This window comes from Oncorhynchus mykiss, chromosome 20 (assembly GCF_013265735.2).
Source record: "Oncorhynchus mykiss isolate Arlee chromosome 20, USDA_OmykA_1.1, whole genome shotgun sequence".
NCBI lineage: Eukaryota > Metazoa > Chordata > Actinopteri > Salmoniformes > Salmonidae > Oncorhynchus > Oncorhynchus mykiss.
The window spans coordinates 34,654,979-34,675,598 of record NC_048584.1 but is presented as its reverse complement, the minus strand read 5'-3'; the positions used below and the strand labels follow the sequence as shown (position 1 = coordinate 34,675,598).

Sequence of the window (20,620 nt, the reverse complement as noted above, 5' to 3'; positions counted from 1 at the left end):
ATACATTTTTTTTTCATCATTACATGAGCTAGTTCATCTACATTTTAGTTGACGTTTAATAGAGTGATTTGAATAGAATGTGTCATGTAACTTCCACCCCAAAATCTGATGGAGGAAATAAAAAAAATCCGGGTACGTATCAGGAGAACTAGCCCCTTTATTTAAAACTGTGGAAGAGATTTCAACCTTCACAGAAGAGCCCGTGTAATAGGAGCGAGGGTTCTCCCCCAATGAATGTAAGCTTGTAAGAGGTGCTGCGCCACTTTCTGGAATGTGTTAATTTTTTTTTTTTATTAAAAAATGAAAGTTTTTCCTTTATTTTTTTTATCATAGAAGGCCATTTTGTTGTGCTATGTTGCAGGAACTGGCAGTTACAGGTGTTTAAAAAAGGCAAAAATCTCCAAAGGAGGGCCTTGTTCAAAAGTCCTGGGAGCACTCATAAGATATTATGGAGTGAACTGTTTGGATTTGGCTTCAATCCCCTCCACATCTTGACATAGGTAGTCTTACCATTCACCAAGAGTGGAATGAAGTCATGTACAAGTCATGACATAAACCACTTTTATCCTCTTTGTTCTTCTGACACTATCAGCATTATCAAACTTAGATAATCTATGATTTTGTAGAGTAGTTTACTGAGGCAAAATATATGTTTAATGAAATGTTTTGATGAAGCATGACATCTGATGTGATTTTTCTACCCTTAGCAGTAAAGGGAGTTGTCCTGTATGTGTATCATTGAGCATTTATTTGTATGATCCCCTAATGTAGAAGTTGATTTTTATCTTGAGTACTTGGCTTTATAAGATGCCATTGTGCATGTGCTCTTAAAGAACTTCAGGAAACATGATGCCGTAACCACTTTATTCGCTTCATGCAGCCTAACTTTGTGATTGTTGATGTTTTCTATGCACGGCTGTTGCACATGTTCAATCGGTAATCAGATCTTTGTACCCTTGTGTGCTTTTCAGTTAAAATTGGCCATTCCAGCCCCCCTGACCCCAGATAGATTAGAACGAGGGCCAATGGAAGTTGACTGTATGGATAGAGCCTGAGTCATTTCGGTTTTCATAGACCAGCCATCAACGGGACCTCGTCATACCCAAAATAATTTCCTTCATTTGTGAGAGGCGCATTGAAATGGAGCCTGGTGCAACAGTTCACACCAACTCTTTGTCTTAGGTTTATTTAGTGCAGACTCTTTGTTCAACGCCTGCCCTCTTGCACTGCTGCCAGAACATTGCATAAGTGAAGCCAAAAATCCCCTTTGAGGAACCTCCAAAAAACGTAGTTGTTGAAATTCCTCGTTTGTTTCTTGGCAAAGGAGTGAAAAATGAATAATAGCTCTTTAGGCTTTTTACCCTCTAACAGAAAATCCTCCTAGCCGGCTTGTTTGATGTCAGAAAAATGTTCCCAGATCAGTGTCAGCAATGGGCAGCCAGTCTCTTGCATTGCTACTGAAAACATGGTTGCCTCCCTGATGAACACCTTTCTTTGGTAATATCAACAGCAGCATTTATTTCCATCCCATATAATCAGCTTCCATCATAGTGATGATGATTGATGTCCATCTTAAAGTTCAGTGAGGAACTTATTTCAGCACTGCGCTAAGGACAATCCTTTGCGATGAAGGATAACCAAACCATGCCATGCTTTACTAAAGAAAGCTGAAACCTTTTTTTTTAACCTTTTTTTATCAATGAATCCTTTCATGTCCATTTGTATAGGGGTTTTGGGTGTGTTTTCTTTTGATTATGGCAGATTTAAAAGGGTTCTGTTGTCACGGAGGATCTAGGTGTTGTAAAACCTTAAAATGAAAAACAAGAACATGTTCTAAAGCGTGGTTGGACAGGGTGAATTGTTTAATTATTGTCGATTGCTAACGCACTTTGTCACAACAGCCCTCAGATGAAATGTCAAGCAATCCTCAGCTCAGTCGATATACTGGGCTACCTTCTCAACAAAAGGCCTGTTAAACTTTTCTCAACTCTTGCTGTATGCTGACTGTTTCCAACCCCGGCATTACTAATATGCAACGAGCAACCTTTTTATCACACCTGGGCCACATTTATGTCACGGACGCCCTGTTATGCATGTAAAGCAGTCATGAATGGGGCTGTGTACTGGTGGGCTTTTTTGGATGCCCTCTGCTCAGGACGCTTTCACCCCAGACTTCCGGCTGGGGGACTGGAGAGCGGTTCCTGACGGGAAAGAGCCTGTTCGCCCTGTCACTAACTGTCGCTCAGGTGTTCAGTGCTGATTGCCCGTGAGGGGGCGGTGGTACTACGGTGTCTGTATGTGAGATGGATGGTCCAGAATAATAATACCAGCGGTGCGCTTCAACCTGTTTTTCACTGTTTCATGGCCTTGTGTGAAGAGGAAATCAACACCCCATCAAATTCTGCAGATATCTGATATCTGTTCACTGTTTACCTATCCAGAGCTGTACCACTGTGTTGCCGCTCAATATCAACAAAGGAAAGCAATATGCAAACTATTGAAACTGAGACTTTATGGCTGCTCTTACCCCTTAGTCATTATTTAGGTGTGTACTTTGTATTGAACTCACTGTGTGCAAATGTACTCTAAAGTGCATATAATTTGTTAATAATTTTTCAATCCAGACTCTCTAAGGACATTAGTTATGACAAGCATGCCCACAGAGTAAGTAGATCCAAAACATATTTGTTACAGCCACATTTAGGATCTTAGACAGATTAACATTTGATTATGTCTTGTTGAACTTCTTGGCGATACTTAGCCTTCTCAATGTACTAACCTCGATATTTAGAAAGGTTTTCTTCTTTACACCTCTGGCTCCTCAGAAAGCAGCACATATTGACCCAGGTGGTCCAAACTCTGGGTGGGTTCCCATTGGTGGACCAGGTGTGTGAGAACACAACCCACGTGGTGTCGGTGGGCCACTGGCGGACCCTCAACATTCTCCTGGGCATCGCCTGTGACTGCTGGTAATATTCCCCTAAACAGGTTTTGTGGTGTTTGGAACAAAGACAATTCCAGAAGAACCATGTGAACTTTCAGATCAGTTTCCAGCAGCACCTGTAAGTAACTGAAGATTCTACTAATATTGTATACTGTTCTTATTCAAACACAGCCCTTGGGGTCATATTGGTTAAGTCTATGCTTTTATAATGAAATGGCCTGGTCAGTTTACTATCATATGCTGCAACTGTCTCTAAGAGCTGGAATTCCAAACAGTAGGAAGTGGGTATGACACCTAATTTTATTGGCATTAATGAATTTTCAAAGTGGTTTTTCACTCCAGCATCCTGTGTCAGATGTGGATGTTGCTTCTTCCTGTCCTCCTCCATTCATTAATCTTTGGCTTGCATCTGTGAAGGGGAAGGGGTGTTTTGCTATAGAATACTGTCTCATCACATTTCCTTTTGAAATCGCACACAGTTCTGTTGTGGCGGCCAAAAAAATCTCCACACTCCCTGAAGGCTCTTGATGAGCCAGGTCATTTGATTTGAATGGGGCCATTCAGCATTTTTACCTGACACACGCTCAATCTGTGCTGATTTCTGTCTTGTGCAGTAGTGGGTAGTGCTGAGGTAAATAGATTCCTGCAAAAGCCTGACGTTGTCCGAGAATGAACTGAATAACTGAATTGAAAGTTGAAGGCATTTTTTAAACATAAGCATGACACATCAGACATTTAAAACACATTTTTTTATGTTTTGTGTTAAAGCAGAATGAAGACATACGAACTGTAGCTTGAATTTAAGATTTAATTTGAATGATGTTCTAAAGTCTATTTCTTTGCCTTTCTGACAACCTTTATCCAGAGTCCACGTCAGAGTCCACGTCAGAGTCCACGTCAGAGTCCACGTCAGAGTCCACGTCAGAGTCCACGTCAGAGTCCGCGACTGCCGTCGGTTGAGGGACGAGCGTCACGTAGGAGTGACAGAATCTAACAAGACATTGTACTCCACACAGAGAAATTCCTAAATACACTAATCCTAATCATAACGCCAGTCGCTTAGAAGAATTAAGTGAAAAGGTTTTGGTCCCAAATGTATTACATAAATTATTATAACCATAAATCACATTTCTACAGTACAACAATTAAATTAGATTGATAAAATATGCAGACATGCTCCACTTTCTCTGGATACCTTGGATACAGATTAGAATCACGACAGAGTACGTAGCCTAAGTCAGGCAAAGGATGTGGAAGTTTAATTTCTCAGTCAATTGTGTAATCATGGAAAAAGTTGAACACACTTGCAATAGATTCACACAAGTGCATAATTAGGTTAATTTTGACATTGATTACATGTTTTGAGTAACATCCCAATCAAAGTTATCACATCTGATTTTAATACATTTTGTGAACCTTCTATACATTTTAAATTAAATCATGTAAGTATGTACAAGCTCTAAGAAAGAAAACCAGTAGATTCATTACTGACCGTAGCGCATTATGTTCATATTTGATCGTGTATTTGTACCCTAGTTTTCTTTGCTTTTAGTATTAGGCCTATTTTTAAAAATTTTAATATAAATAAATGTAACCATTTTCAAATTCATTGTATCAAATGTAATGGGGTGAAATATCGTTATTACAGAATGTACTTGGTCAACCTTGCATTGTGTCACACACTAACATTTCCCCTGGTATTGCTTGTTATAGAAAACAATACTGTTATCTCTACCACAGTTCCAGTTAGCTATAAATATCTATTTCATCCTTTGACTGCCTTGTCCCGGTTGGTTATGCAGTCCAAAGCCCATATGTTTCTAAAAATACACAGTTCATAGACTTCTGCTCGTTACCACCTGTCAATTTTGTACAAAACAGTAAACTCTTTGCTGACATGTTGGAGCGAGTTAATTTGTTCCCTTCCTTGTGGAATGCTTGGAAGTGGTGAGGTTGCTGTTATAGAGCAGTTCAGTCTGTCTTGTCTGTAGTTTCCCAGAGTGACAATGCTCTCCTTTCTATGTCCGTCTGTGAGAGGCATGTCTCTGGGGCAGCCTCAGAAGTCTACTGGTCTGATCATCATTGTGGTAGACTTCAGTGAGTAGCCTGAGCCCTTCCAGTAGTACCATTTGATTCCATTGAATCGATTAGAGTTCTGGCCGTGCTGGAAAAATATTCCGTTCAAGTTAGAGGGGCCGCAGGCGTCAAACCACCAGCCTTGAAAAGCAGAAAACAAGAGATTGTCAGTCTGAGGTTTTTCATGATGTGCATGGTCTATAAGAGAACGAGCCCAATGAGGAGTTGTGCTTCTGATTCTAACACTGACATTTTGTATTATCACATTACGATTAACTCCCACAGTTTTGTACCCTCAGTTTCGTTGAGTTCCAAGGGGAAAGTGGATTGTTATATCACATGGACTGCAAGTTGTGCAGCTCATTCCCCCTGTGTCTGTCATCTTAGTCCTATTTTTGTTCATATGCAGCTGGTTATCCCCAACAATTCCCTGAGGTATAGGGATTCCTCTATGCGAGACCTCGGGAGGGGAAATCATTTGGAGAGCAGCTTACATGTAGAGTAGGCAGACCCCGATACACGGAACAAGTCCAAGTCTAGCGCCCAAAGCAGTCTACAAATCAGAGGCATGGAGGAGGACCTCTATTCTGAGCTCAGAGAGAGGGGGAGGGGGAAATCCGTAGTTCCCAGACTATTAATGTCAGCTGTTGCAGGGGCTGAATTCCCAACTGAGTTAATCACTGATCTGCTCATATCTAATTTTGCTTGAGAGCCTTGACCCCACGACAGAAAGAAAAGGCAAGACGTCTTAACTTTTTTTTTCTGGGGGTAGTGCCAAACGCTTCTTGGGGGGGGTTAATGTGAAAATGGAGGAAATAATTGATCTTAATGAAGGCCGGTGGAAAAGTCGAGGAGATTGGCAAATTAACCTGTTCCTTACCTCCTGTTGTCAGTTGTGAGCATTTGCAAACACATCTGTCATTGTCGGCATCTTTTGTGCTGAAATCACTTCCTGGTTGACCAAGGCTACTAATTTTGCCTGCTGTTCCACTGTAGCCTTTAAGGTGTATCCTGTGTAAAGAAAACAGAGGAATACAATGTGAGGAGGAAGTACATGATTGCCATTCGTCGGAAGACCCAAGTTTAGTCCGCCAAGGATTCCTTACTCTGCTAGCACTAACTTACAAGATGCTGTGTTTGAATATCCCTTGGTTTTCCGTGACTACTTCTGAACCTTTCTTGTGCTCCATGACAAGCTATCGGCGCCCAAACTCAACTAAGGACCACGAAACCAGTGCCACTGCATTTTTTCATTGGTCCCCTCTAATGAGGGACTGATTTTAGTGTGCAATGAACTATCAGGTAGAACAGAACCAGCAGGCTCTGTACCTTGTAGGGTAAGAGTTGAGTAACCCTACTATAGGCTATGTCTACACACTAGTCATTTGCAAGTTAAGTGAAGCATGACAGCTGCAGTAGGGTTTGCTGACAGAAGGGCCCTGTTATGGTTTGGTTGTTCATTACATTTGACATTTTAGTCATTTAGAAGATGCTCTTTTCCAGAGTGACTTACAGGAGCAATTAGGGTTAAGTGCCTTGCTCAAGGGCACATCGACAGATTTTACACCTAGTTGGCTCTGGGATTTGAACCAGCAATATTTTGGTTCCTGGTTCAATGCTCTAACCGCTAGGCCTACCTTCCGCCCATTCATTCTGTCGAAAATATCAATGCTGGTGATGAGGTATTGATGTCATTGCTAACCTCTGTTGTTTTGTGGCCTTTGAATTTCAGTATGAAGATAAGTTATATGGAATAATTTATATTTCTGGTTCTAGAATAGTCAAGGGTCATACTTTGAGACTTAAGGAATTAATAGGAGTGTGCTTGAGAGGTATAATGCTCAAACAGAGATGAAGTATCAGTTCTCTCCTTAAAATCAGCTTATGTTCAGCAAAGAAAATGGCAGGTACTGGTGATGTCTAGGGGTGCAGATTGAATGTTTAGGAGACCGAAGCATTTTAATCTTCTGTTTCACAGATCCTGACCATTTTCCAGATGACAAAATATTTATTTTGGACTGGTGACAAGTGTTTGATCCTCCCACCGCCCACTCAACATATTTATATTTTCAGGCAAGGTAAATATTTTGTTAGTCATTTGTTGATTTTAAAGTACATTTTGTATGCACCATTTTGTTAGAGCTTACTTTAACATTACTACATCAAAACATCTTGAGTAACAGACTAAATCTGTCTGTCATACAGCTATGATAATGTGTTTCAGTCCGCATTGCAAAGTACTAAAAGCGATCACCTATATTTAAAGGTCCTCCACACAGACTCCCAAATCAAATCAAATTTTATTTGTCACATACACATGGTTAGCAGATGTTAATGCGAGTGTAGCGAAATGCTTGTGCTTCTAGTTCCGACAATGCAGTAATAACAAGTAATCTAACTAACAATTCCAAAACTACTGTCTTGTGCACAGTGTAAGGGGATAAAGAATATGTACATATACCCAACATAGGCTACTTATGTGACGGAAACTAAGTAGCCTAGCATTGGAACACCACACCTGGGAAATCTAGGCGTACCTGTAGTTTTCTGCTTCACTGCCGAGAGAGAACTGGTCATATAGTGAGAATCCTGAGTTATCCTCCCAATCCATCATCTGTATTCTCAAAACGTATGGTTGCTGATTGGTCAGTATCGAAACAAATTCATTTCCCAACCAGTATTCACCTGAAGGCTTTCCAAAGCCCTTTGAAGGAATATAACAACATAATTATTCAACTTTTAATATGATCTTAATGTTTGTTTGTTCTGTTTTTTGCCACTGGCCAGCGTTATCTAAGCTATGTGCTGTGGGACTGGGAACATTTCCTCTAGCGCTCACCATTTTGTACTCTTTCCACGTACGGTGAAAGTCAACATGACCATCAAATCGTTTTTGTAGTACTGTCCATCCTCCCCCCTCCATCTCCATGTCACAGTAAGCCTTCAAACAAAACAAAGATTTTCTCCAGGTATCAATGATATTAAGTTCAGATGTTTAAGTACAGTGAGGGAGTTTAGACTGCAGCAACAAAAATAACAATAAAAACAGTTCCATATCAGTAGTTTAAAAGCAATGGTAGTTTTGTGAGCACAAGCGATGTGTAATTACCAGGTTGTAACTCATCAATGAAAAGTATCGAAGGAGAACCCCTACTCAAGTTTAGGCATGCACAAAACAAACCAAAGGCCGAGAATAATTTAACTGACTGAATTAAAGGAAAGCTATGCCGTCCTTGGCTACATTTGATTCCCGACAGATTGTTATACACATTTGCAAGACAATTGGCTGTGGTGGTGTCATTGCCTAAATGTACAGTTGAGGTCGAAAGTTTACATACACTTAGGTTGGAGTCATTAACTTGTTTTTCAACCACTCACTATAGTGTTGGCAAGTCGGTTTAAGACATCTACTTTGTGCATGACACAAGTAATTTTTCCAACAATTGTTTACAGACAGATTATTTCACTATCACAATTCCAGTGGGTCAGAAGTTTACATACACGAAGTTGACTGTGCATTTTTAAACAGCTTGGAAAATGATGTCATGGCTTTAGAAGCTTCTGATAAGCTAATTGACATAATTTGAGTCAATTGGAGGTGTACCTGTGGATGTATATCAAGGCCTACCTTCAAACTCGGTGCCTCCTTGCTTGACATCATGGGAAAATCAAAAGAAATCAGCCAAGACCTCAGAAAATAAATTGTAGACTTCCACAAGTCTGGTTCATCCTTGGGAGCAATTTCCAAAAGCCTGAAGGTACCACATTCATCTGTACAAACAATAGTACACAAGTATAAACACCATGGGACCACGCAGCCGTCATACCGCTCAGGAAGGAGACGTGTTCTGTCTCCTAGAGATGAATTTACTTTGGTGCGAAAAGTCCAAATCAATCCCAGAACAACAGCAAAGGACCTTGTGAAGATACTGGAGGAAACCGGTACAAAAGTATCTATAAAAGTAAAACGAGTCCTATATCGACATAACCTGAAAGGTCGCTCAGCAAGGAGGAAGCCACTGCTCCAAAACCGCCATAAACAGGCCAGACTACAGTTTGCAACTGCACATGGGGACAAAGATTGTACTTTTTTGAGAAATATCCTCTGGTCTGATGCAACAAAAATAGAACTGTTTGGCCATAATGACCATCGTTATGATTGGAGGAAAAAGGGTGAGGCTTGCAAGCCGAAGAACGCCATCCCAACCATGACGCACGGGGGTTGCAGCATCATGTTGTGGGGGTGCTTTGCTGCAGGAGGGATTGGTGAACTTCACAAAATAGATGGCATCATGAGGAGGGAATATTGTGTATATATTCAAGCAACATCTCAAGACATCAGTCAGGAAGTTAAAGCTTGGTTGCAAATGGGTCTTCCAAATGGACAATGACCCCAAGCATACTTCCAAAGTTGTGGCAAAATGGCTAAGGACAACAAAGTCAAGGTATTGGAGTGGCCATCACAAAGCCCTGACCTCAATCCTATAGAAAAGTTGTGGGCAGAACTGAAAAAGTGTGTGCGAGCAAGGAGGCCTACAAACCTGACTCAGTTACACCAACTCTGTCAGGAGGAATGGGCCAGAATTCACCCAACTTTTTGTGGGAAGCTTGTGGAAGGCTATCCAAAATGTTTGACCCAAGTTAAACAATTTAAAAGCAATGCTACCAAATACTAATTGAGTGTATGTAAACTTCTAACCCACTGGGAATGGGATGAAAGAAATGAAAGCTGAAATGAATAATTCTCTCTACTATTATTCTGACATTTCACATTCTTAAAATAAAGTGGTGATCCTAACTAACATAAGACAGGGAATTTTTACTAGGATTAAATGTCAGGAATTGTGAAACTGAGTTTAAATGTATTTGACTAAGGTGTATGTAAACTTCTGACCTCAACTGTAATTGTACATTTATTCTGAATGTAGGCAGCTTATAAGTTGCATAGGACAAATGGATATTAACATAAGAGTTTAATTGTACCTTAATCTCCTGTGTAGTGTTGGGAAGGGCCAGTGAGTAGACTCCACTGTCTGTGTTCCCCGACTTGTAGAGTGCAGCACAGTCTGGGTATGTGGTCGGTGTATCCTGCATCATGGTAGGCTTGTTCACTGCAGAAAGTGGAGAGCACATCAAATTTATCCTGCATCAAGTTTACTTTTCCATAAATATATATATATTTACTTTTCAACAGTGGTTTTGATCTACTACATTTGAATTTTATTTTTTTATTTTTACTAAACTAAACTATGTCTTAGCTAATTGAATTGACCATAGCATTCTGGCCTTAATCAATGATGCTGCCGAGATGCCAATGTACCACCCCCCCCGAGTCTGTCACCCTCCTCCACCTGCAGGGACGGAGATGGTGTAGATTAGGTTGTTGACGGTCTCCAGTAGCTCCTGTTGCTGCCGCTGCAGGGCAGAGCTGTTGATGGTGGCCCGGAGAAGCTGTTTCTCCAGCTCCTCGATGACGGCAGTCTGTCTCCGTACAAGTGTAGAGAGCTGCTCCTTCTTCTCCTTCAGCTGCTCCAGCTCTACCTGCATCTGCACCTCCATCTCCCCCACCCTCTTCTCCAGGTAGCTGGGGAGGAGGAAGGGCAGGGTACACGCTCAGCAACTTGCAACAGAGCTGGCAGGGCATTACTGGTCTTATAGCACTACTTAGTATGTTGATGTTGTCCCATCAATTATTACTGTTGTGGACTGTTGTACAATACATATGGCAACTCAACGTCCCTGGTTTCCAATCCAAGCAACTAGCTATCTAATCAAGAAGTTTGTTTTACAAAACTGTGTTTCACACAGAATATAGGAAACATTAGTAAATATTTAGTCTATCTGGTGTTTGTAGCCTTTTTAGTTAAAGCATGATTTAGAGATTGGGCACCTGCATGACTGCAGTTTACTACAAACAACAAAACATCCTTACCTGTTTTTGTCATTCAGCTTGCTTATTTCATTTATTTGGAAAATGAGCTGTTTTTCCAACTTATTCGTTGACAGAAAGTTCTCAAGAAGCTGACGTTCGAGCCGAGTTGTATTATTTATTACCTAAAGATGAGAGACAATTACTTCCCACAGAAAATGTTAGATGAGATTGCGCTATTAATTGCTGCAAGCCCTTTACAGATTAAATTAAGTAAACATCATGTTGTTGTCATTATGTCAGATATTTGGCAAGAATCAAATTAAGAACACAGGATCTTGAGGGATTTGCTTTTGTTTTCCTGCAAGTCATTTTAGTTTTGTATTTTCAGAATCTGCTCTTAAAGGGGCAATCAGCAGTTGCTAACTTGCCATGAAAACGTATTTGCCCCCTTTCTGATTTTCTCTATTTTAAAAATATTTCTGACACTGAATGTTATCAGATCTTCAACCTTGACCTAATATTATATAACACTCAATGACTGGTTGTGCCACCTTTAGCTGCAATGACTGGTTGTGCCACCTTTAGCTGCAATAACTGGTTGTGCCACCTTTAGCTGCAATGACTGGTTGTGCCACCTTTAGCTGCAATGACTGAAACCAAATGCTTCTTGCAGTCTTTCCCATCCCTGTGGATACATTTTGGCCCACTCTTCCATCCAGAACTGCTGTAACTTGGCAACATTAGTGGTGTTTTGAGCATGAACTGCTAGTTTCAGGTCCTGCCACAACCTCTCGATCGAGTGGTGTAATAGTTTGGGGATGCTTTGCTGCCTCAGGACCTGGATGACTTGCCTTCCTTGAAGGAACCATGAATTCTCCTCTGTATCAAAGAGTTCTAAAGGAGAATGTCAGGCCATACATCCATGAGCTGAAGCTGGAGCACAAGCTGGGTCATGGAGCAAGACAATGATCCAAAACACACAAGTCAGTCTGCATCAGAATGGATGAAAAGCAACAAATGTAAAGTTCTGGAATGGCCTAGTCAAAGACGAGACCTAAACTCAATTTGAGATGTTGTGGCAGGATCTGAAACAAGCATGTCATACTCGAAAGTATCTGTTATTTGATCACATCTAATATTAGGTTTTGGTTGAAGATCTGATAACATTCAGTGTCAGTTATGTGCAAAATAGAGAATGAGAAAGGGGGCAAATACTTTTCACGGCACTGTATATACATTTTTGGACTTATAAGAATAGAACAGAACTTATAAATAGAACTTATAAATTCCTCATCAGAGCCCAAAATATAAGCTTGTTTTACTACAATGGTGTAAACAAAGTCAATGTAAACAAACACTGTATATTCAAAAACCCTCGATATAACTAATTTCGATATCATGGATAGTCCATCCTTGCATTCATAGCTCCATCTATGAATTTGAGTGGTTCCAATTCTCCACCCCCATCCCTCAGCTTTTTACCGAAACACTGGCGAGGACTCGTTATTGTTTCAACTACTGATTACTTTAAAGTGACAATCTCTCAATTGGGGATGTGGTATGACTAAATGAAACATTGGTCTTTATCTGGCTAGAAACATATCTCAAATGAGTCATATGTGATGGATTCTGATATCTCCCTGTATTCTCTAGAGTAGTCTGTTTCATAAACAGCTCCATAGTTCACTGCAATTCTTTTGGAACAGCTACAGTTGAAAATAAATTGTGCACACCCTGCCATGAGTTTAGTTTTTATCCACACTTACAGTAGACTGAACATTTACAATACAGCACCCTCAAGACATTTGTATTTTGTAAATGTAGCCCTTTAGTTGATAAATATTCTAGGAGTGCAAACTCAATTTGTAACAGTCCTATCTCACTTCATGTGCAAACACTTTGTGGTTCGCTTCACGTTCTTAGAGCACAATTAGCATGGGTGTAGATGGTTGTGGAAATCTGTTTCGTAACAGGAAAAAACTGAACAATTGAATTCCAATAAAGGACAAATATATTGGAAAGGGGGCAGTGGATGTAGAGGCTACTGTGAAATAGTGGCTCTATAATGTAATGAATTTCTTTAGATGTTTTGAAATCCTAGGTCCAGAAAACCCCTTCTGCTTTTCCAGTTTGAGGAACTGAACTCAGCAAAAAGCTGGGCCAATTTGTTGTTTACATGAATGTTGGGTATGTGTCTGTCTACCATTGGAGCTGGTGTTGGAGACTTTGAACACACGGATGTCTGATTGTGACAAATTGATAGACCCTTTCTTATGGGAATACAACGACGTTAGTAACAGGAAATGCTGTGTAGTTCGTTCACAAAAGGTCAATGGCCTTCTAAAGCAAATCATAATTCTGGCCCTGTTGGACAGCATTCAATTTAAAATATATATATATATATTGCCAATTTGATTACTTTTGTCATTAATTGCAGTGTTTCCCCTAGGATTTTTTTTCAGCGGTTGTGGCAAAGTTAGCATGGGGGGGCTAACGGCGGTGTCTCTGACCAAACATTTTAGAGGCCCCCTCTTGGCCACAGAGCTAATTTCCTGCATTTCTACACATTTTAGCCATGGGGCAGAGAAAAAATAGCGTTTTTAAAGCTAATTTCCTGCAGTTCTACACTTTTCCATGGCTTATGCAGTTTTCTTATGCTATCGGAGTGTCTCAAACATAAGAAAATCAATGGGGTCCCCATGCCATGACATTTTTGGAATTGTACATTCTCGCTGACTGTCCAGTTTTTTTATTTTGGTGATTGTTTTGGTGATTTTCTTTTGGTGATATATAGAGTTCCATGATCTTTTCTACATACATACATTGTCTGGTTTTAGTCGTTTTAAGTTTACACTGAAAACATTTTGCTATCCCCGCTGCTGCTAAATGAATATAGGGGAAACACTGAATTGTTTGATGTAGTCTACTGGGTTATGAATATTGAGTCATTTAGCATACAGTGCCGTGAAAAAGTATTTGCACCATTTCTGATTTTCTCTATTTTTGCATATTTTTTTTATACTGAATGTTATCAGATCTTCAACCAAAACCTAATATTAGATAAAGGGAACCTGAGTTTACAAATAACAAAAATGTATACTTTGGGGATGCTTTGCTGCCTCGGGACTTGGACGACTTGCCTTAATAGAAGGAATCATGAATTCTAGCGACGTGAGACTGATCAACAACTACAGGAAGCGTTTGGTTGGAGTCATTGCAGCTAAAGGTGGCACAACCAGTTATTGAGTGTAAGGGGGCATTCACACGGGGGCATTTGGGCTGCAGGTAGCCTAGTGGTTAGAGCGTTGGATTAGTAACCAAAAGGTTGTAAGATAGAATCCCCGAGCTGACAAGGTAAAAAATCTGTCGTTCTGCCCCTGAACAAGGCAGTTAACCCACTGTTCCTAGGACGCCATTGAAAATAAGAATTTGTTCCTAACAAGTAAAATCAAATAAAAAATTGGGTGTGACAAAAAAATTTTTTTTATGAAATAAAGTATGCAATTGTTGTATTATTTGTTAGTTCAGGATCCAGTTATCTAATATTAGGTTTTGTTTGAAGGGCTGTGAAGCAGAGAATTAGAAAGGCGGCAAATACATTTCACAGCCCTGTATACAGTATGTATATATTTCACACACACAACCAATATTGTTAAGGAAAAGGTCCTCACCTGCGCCTCTACGTTGGTCAGTTTCCGTGTTTGCTCAGTGGTCTGACTCAGCAAGTTAGCCCCAATCTCTATCATGGCTGCGGTGTGGTTGTGGACAGCATTCTGCTGGATCTGGGCCATCTCCTGCTTCATGCTTTCCTGGATATAGTTCTCCAGCTGCAGTAAGGATCAATAAGAGTTGACGAAGGCAGGTTAGTGAGATGGTTTAAGTGATATATCAGTATTATTGGTTCACTGTGATGGCGTCAAATTAATTGTGTATGACACTGTGGTTTACCATGTGGATGTCACAGTGAATGTGTAGCCTATTTCTCTTTTAGAATGACTCCTTTTAAGCAGTACAGCCTTGTCATAGAGTTCATGGCTTTTCCCCTTGTCTGACTGAGAGGTAGATGTAGACAATTATCCAGTGACAGGCCAGGCATTTTGACTAATGTTTAGATCTACATTATATTGAAGCCTTAAATTGCTGCAGGAAGTTCACTTGCTTCTGTTGGGGTCAAAAATGGAAGACTGAGAATATTTCCCAGCATCCCTTCTGGGTCATATTAATGCCATCACTTGAACTATATTAGAGATTCATATCTAACTGAAAATCTACACTTTTTATATGGTTGTTTTTGGTTACATCAAATTGTATCACAATCAATCGGGCTTGCACTGTAATTCCCTGTCAACATGCTATAATCAACCGCTAAGGTTATTTTTGTAAAATTGTACTTCTGAATGAGCCTTTACATGAATTAGGTTCAGTCATCGTGGCGACAACTAATAAATTGTAAAATGTCTACTAATGGAAAAGTTCTAAATAAGCTGTCTTCTCTAGTGTCTATTCCACATGGTATCATTGTCTTCAGAGAAAATAAAAGCTTTAGATAGGAGTTATGTCCCCTATTCAGTATCCACCTGTCCGATTTAGAACAAACCCAATCATAAAGCTCTTTTCTACATCAAGTTCCTGAGTGGCAATTAGGCCTGAAAGTCTTGTAAACAGGATGGAAATGATGAGTGATGAGTTGCATCCTCTACGACACAGCGTCTTCCACTGCAATATGATATCATGGCACTTGTAGACCTAGTTTTTCTGGTCTTTGTTTGCGTAAACAATTAGGTTGTATACCCATCTGCCAAGAAGCTAAGCTATTGTGACAAAGTTGAAACTGGGAAGCATATTTAGCCTTTCCCCATGTCAATGAATGACAGTGCAGCAGTTGGTGCTAATTTTTGAATTGGTCTTCCTTTCTCCACTTCCATATTGGCTGTGTTCTTGGACACAGACACGTGGAGGCTGGAAGAGTGTGCCATCGGAACTGCAAGCGGGAAGTTCCCAATGACGGCAATCTAATCAGCTGTTTACTTGTTGTTCCTCCCCGCTAAACATGAAAAGCGTGACCGCAAACTGACACATCTTTCATCCGCTGGACTCCTTATTTTTTTTTTCCAGAGTGCAATAATTTGAGGTATTACCTCTGCTCTCACAATACATGTTCATTTCATCAGTTGAAGTACAGTGATTTCCTTTGTCCTTGACTCAGGGTCTTACATGGTGCAGTACAGAGGAAGAGCCTTTCCTCTGTTATTACAGATCATGCCAATATTCCCACAAGCTGTAGTGTGTGTGAAATTGACGTGTCAGGAAAAATTACATTTCATTTTATTAGTAATGTATTTGGGAAATGGATACTTACATTTTGCATAAGGCTTTGTTCTTACGTGTTAGTATTAGTAATTCTCTTCAAATGACCCTATTGCATAGTCTACTTTTTCCTTTAAAATAGCTCTAGAATTCTGGACGCATTGAGCCCACCTCACTTTTACCAGGAGTCTCTTAACCTTTGCAGATCTCCCATAGATTAGTTCCGCTCACTTGTTTGTTTTACATCCAATGTGTTGCATTTCAGTTAAAGACTGGACTTCCTTTCCATGACAGACATTAATGACAATGTTCTTAATCCTTTCCAACCAGAGTAGTCACTTTAGGCCAAATCCTAACCTTGAACACACATAACTCTGACTATTGTGTAGCATAAATCATGCATGTCAATTGGATTTGAGATTTTAGCAGAGTTACACGCATGTTTGCGCATAACAAATCTGTCCTTCGAGGATAGAATTCTGAGGCAGTGAACGCTTAATGAATTGAATGACGGATTATCACGGAGTCTAAAGACTACAGATTCACTATTTTAATGGCTTCATTTCGAGGCTTTTAAACTCTAGTGGAGTGAGAGCTGACTTTTCAGATCAATCACTGTCCTTAATGTATTTTTAAGCTATGTTGAGTGCCGTATTCAAAACATCATCCTTTAAAGACTACATTTTTCTAATTGAGGTGTTCTTTAAGCAGTGGCTCTGATGTAACAGCAATGACAAAAGGTCTGGGGACCCTAACGCTTCGCAGCAGCTGACCTAGCTGGCGGAGTGATTCAGGTCAGGCTCTGTTTCCTTGGAGAGGTGTCAGCTGTGTGATAAAACTTTGAAGTTGTGCTTGTCTTGTCAGAGCTCTATAGACCTCATCATTAATCAAACTCTATAGAGAAGAAAGAATGGAGGCAGCCCAAGCAGAGGCACTCTGTTTCTTTCACAAGTGATGGCTCAGCAGTGTTGAAAGGGATGCGCACACCCTTCATCTGGGCACCTGTGTCGAGGCTTTGTCACTTCTCGGGCCCTTCTCACCCACTCACAGAGCCACCACAGCCCTGCTTCTGTTCTGGGACGCTTCTTTGTTTTATGGCCTTTCAGGATACTTTCTTCCTACTTCGGCTCACATTCGCTTTCTTACTGCTCAAGACTGAATCCATGTCAAGATGCCCCCTTCGAATAGTAGGACAATGTCACAATTCACTTGCCAACATCCTTACAAGGTCAAGTTCAGTCCTCTCAATCAGAATCTGAGAATTCTTTGAATCTGAATGGAAGTCTTTCAAAGCCATCTTGGCAGTAAGGGAAGTGACTGGAGTATAACGCGCCTGCACATCACTGAAAAGTTGGTGTGTACACTAGGGCTGTGAAGATACTGGTATCACTATTTTTGGGGGCTGAAATTTTGTTCCTTTTAAAAACCTGCTGTATGTAAAATATTGTGTGCTATAGCTTGGAATATAAATGTGACTCTGGATGACAACATTATGTTTGTTTCCAACATTAGGGCTGTTTTCCTAAAGAAGTCAAATCCGCTTTGTGTTTAGTTTCCTGCCACGATACTAACGAGAATCGTGATACTGATATAGTCCTGGTGCTAGTGTATACTCTTGTATTCTCTCATGGGGGGAAATAAAACCGTCCTATAGAAAGCAACTTGTAAAACGATGCTCTCCAACCTTGTTCCTGGAGCGCAACTGCCCTGTAGGTTTTCGCTCTAACCCTAATCTAGGGCACCGGATTCTATTAATTAGCTGGTTGATAAGCTGAATTGGGTTAGTTGCAACTAGGGTTGAATTGAAAACCTATACAAGGGTAGCCATATTGAGCGGAGTGGGAAACCAGAACCTGTAGCTGGCCTATATGAATATTTCCCTGAGTTGAAATGAGTCCATGATACTACATAACATCACCTCTGCACAGTAAGATACATAATGAGGTCAATGCCGAAGGCTGCAAAAGCTTACTGTCTCTTAACTTTATCATCTTACATTTACGTAACAACATAATTAGGGCTGTGACGATCAAAGAATTTTGGATGATTGTAATTGGCCAGCCAAATGACCGCAGTCTCCGTAATAGCCATTTGAATAGCAATATATTTTTTATTTCTATGCATTTGCTGCCGTAGAAATAGACTGAATATAACGGGCGTCCCTTTTCAAGTCAACGATGGCATAATGGGTGGACTGGCGGCCATTGCGAGTGTACCCATAGGCGAAAACAGGAAGTAAAATGATATGCTGTGATTTGTTGATTCAACTCGATATCATAACAAATACATTCCATTGCATGACCCACATCAATTAACAGAATTTGAATGACAGATTCATGTTAAGGGTACAGCTGAAATGGACTCAACCGCAGGAATGCTCAGCGGTCCCGTCTTCAATCAGCTGATTTAAAAATTTGATGGTTATGATGGTTATTTTCATGACTCCTTCATCCATGACCGTCAGTTATACGGTAATTGTGCCAGCCCTAAACATAGTGGCAGAGCAGCAGAACCATTCATTTACTGCTTAATCACTGAACGTCTCATAGCACCCAACGGGGTATCCGGAACCAAGTCCCTTATGTTTTAAATATGGGCACTCATCTAAAGAGTGCAAATAACATATATTTTTGTGGAACCATTTGTAACATAAATGAATTGGAGAGATGAAACAGATCATAAGATATAGAGGGACAGAATAAAAAAACGTATAATATCATGCGAATGGGTGTGAGACCGTGTTGAACACACACACCTGCACTACCAGTAGAGAAGCTGTGTGACGTCAAGCAGAACACTGTACCTTGAGGAGCCACTGCGTGTTGTTCTCCATGATGTTCTCCAGCTGCTCCAGCCTCTGGGAAGACTCGTCATACTCTGCCGGGTCGTCCTTCTGGACCAGGTTGGTGTAGGTGCTGCTAGGGGTCCTGCAGTTGTCCTGCTCAGGCAGCAGAAAGGTGTAACTGCACGGGCCATTCTGGATCTGGTATTGTCTCTTAACAGCTGTCGTGTCTGTAGTTTTCCTGTAGCCAGTCCCCAGGGCCAAGCAGCTACTCAAGACCAGTAAGCCAACATAAAACATTTTAAGAATTAAAACAAAAATGTGTATTGTTATCCAAAATTCTCCTTTTGGGTCACTCACTGCCTTTTCAATGGATTTGTTTTTAGAAGGGAAGTATTGTTGTAATTCTTTCCTCTGGAATATCCAAATGCACACAGTCCTCTTTCAATTCTTCAGGTTCTTTTATAGGCAGGAGGAGGGGATACGGTCAGCGGGTATACCGGGTAGATGGTGTCATTCCTGCAGGTTCCCAGTCCTAGACTGCACGCTTCCCCTTTTTCATTAAGCCCCCAGCCTCTTGGTTTCAGCTGCAGTTGGCCCTCTGATTAGCTAGATATGGGAGTGAAAGCAAGGCCCCTCCCACTACATCCCTGTGGCCAGTCACTGTGAAGAGCCGCTGGGCTGGAAGCAGCAATGTGGAGACTCGTTCTTACACACACACACACACACACACACACACACAGGAGCAGATGCACTAATTAAACACTTCCCGCCATATCCTCTTGTTTGCATGAGATCGAGAGCTTTATGAACAGGTCAGGGAGACAGGGCAGATAGTATAAAGTAATTACCATATTTGCGTGTTCTCACAAGCCGATGGCCGATCGTCTATTCTGGATGCAGCTGCCGCCTTCCAGCAAAGTCTGCAATTACAATATCCATCCCTACCCACTGTAAATATGTTTTCCCCTGTTGACGACAAAAGCACAAGCATTTGTCTAAGTATGAGAATGTTGCGGGAAAGAGAGACTATTTCTCTGTCGTCATTTATCCCATTCCGAGCTCTTTGCTCTGTCTTAAGAAACAGTAGCTCTTATTTCCTGTCATTCTCCAACTCTGGGCTGCATCAGGGTCTTGGTTACATATGAAGGGGTGAGATCCAGTTTGTTTACAGAGGGAGAAGAGTATCTGGCTGAAGTTCTGGGGACATTAATAAAGCTCATCTGTCCACTTCATGTCATCTTAATAAGATGCTAAATCTCTAATGTGACTTAAAATAAACTGATCTTGGCTTCACAGGGCTCAGGTTTTTTTTTCCTGTGTGGGAATGAAGTAGTCAAGGTTCTTCATCTAGTCCTTTTTCAAGACGCTTCTTTTTTCTTTATCACCTCTGATCTTGGCTGCTGTTGACAGGCAGCTGGGAAACTACCATAATCACAGTACTACACAGTAGCCATGTCTGAAGTCAATGTAATTTACCTGACTATTAGCCTATTGTACTGTAGTTAACTTAGAATCCTCAGAGGTGCCTGGCTGTCGCCAGACCACGTTCTCCTCTTGATTTTCCCACCTTTGATTTAAGAGGATGCGTTTCAGATCAGGGCGGCTGTGATCCCTGCATCCTGTCTCAAGCCTTTCT

At 40.8% G+C, this 20,620-nt stretch overlaps 1 protein-coding gene and 1 pseudogene across 1 annotated transcript; one reads left to right on the top strand and one right to left on the bottom strand.

The window, feature by feature from the left end:
- The window catches only part of LOC110499538, a 34,148-nt pseudogene that overhangs the window by 7,823 nt on the left and 5,705 nt on the right, over positions 1-20,620 (top strand).
- Positions 4,169-19,556, bottom strand: LOC110499390 (angiopoietin-2). The gene is made up of 9 exons (XM_021576506.2): positions 19,003-19,556; positions 14,564-14,719; positions 10,953-11,074; positions 10,372-10,604; positions 10,004-10,131; positions 7,860-7,961; positions 7,558-7,724; positions 5,901-6,031; positions 4,169-5,161 (listed from the first exon to the last, which is right to left on the bottom strand). The coding sequence occupies exons 1-9, from the start codon at positions 19,279-19,281 to the stop codon at positions 5,001-5,003; spliced, it is 1,479 nt and encodes a 492-aa protein (XP_021432181.2). The 5' UTR covers positions 19,282-19,556; the 3' UTR covers positions 4,169-5,000.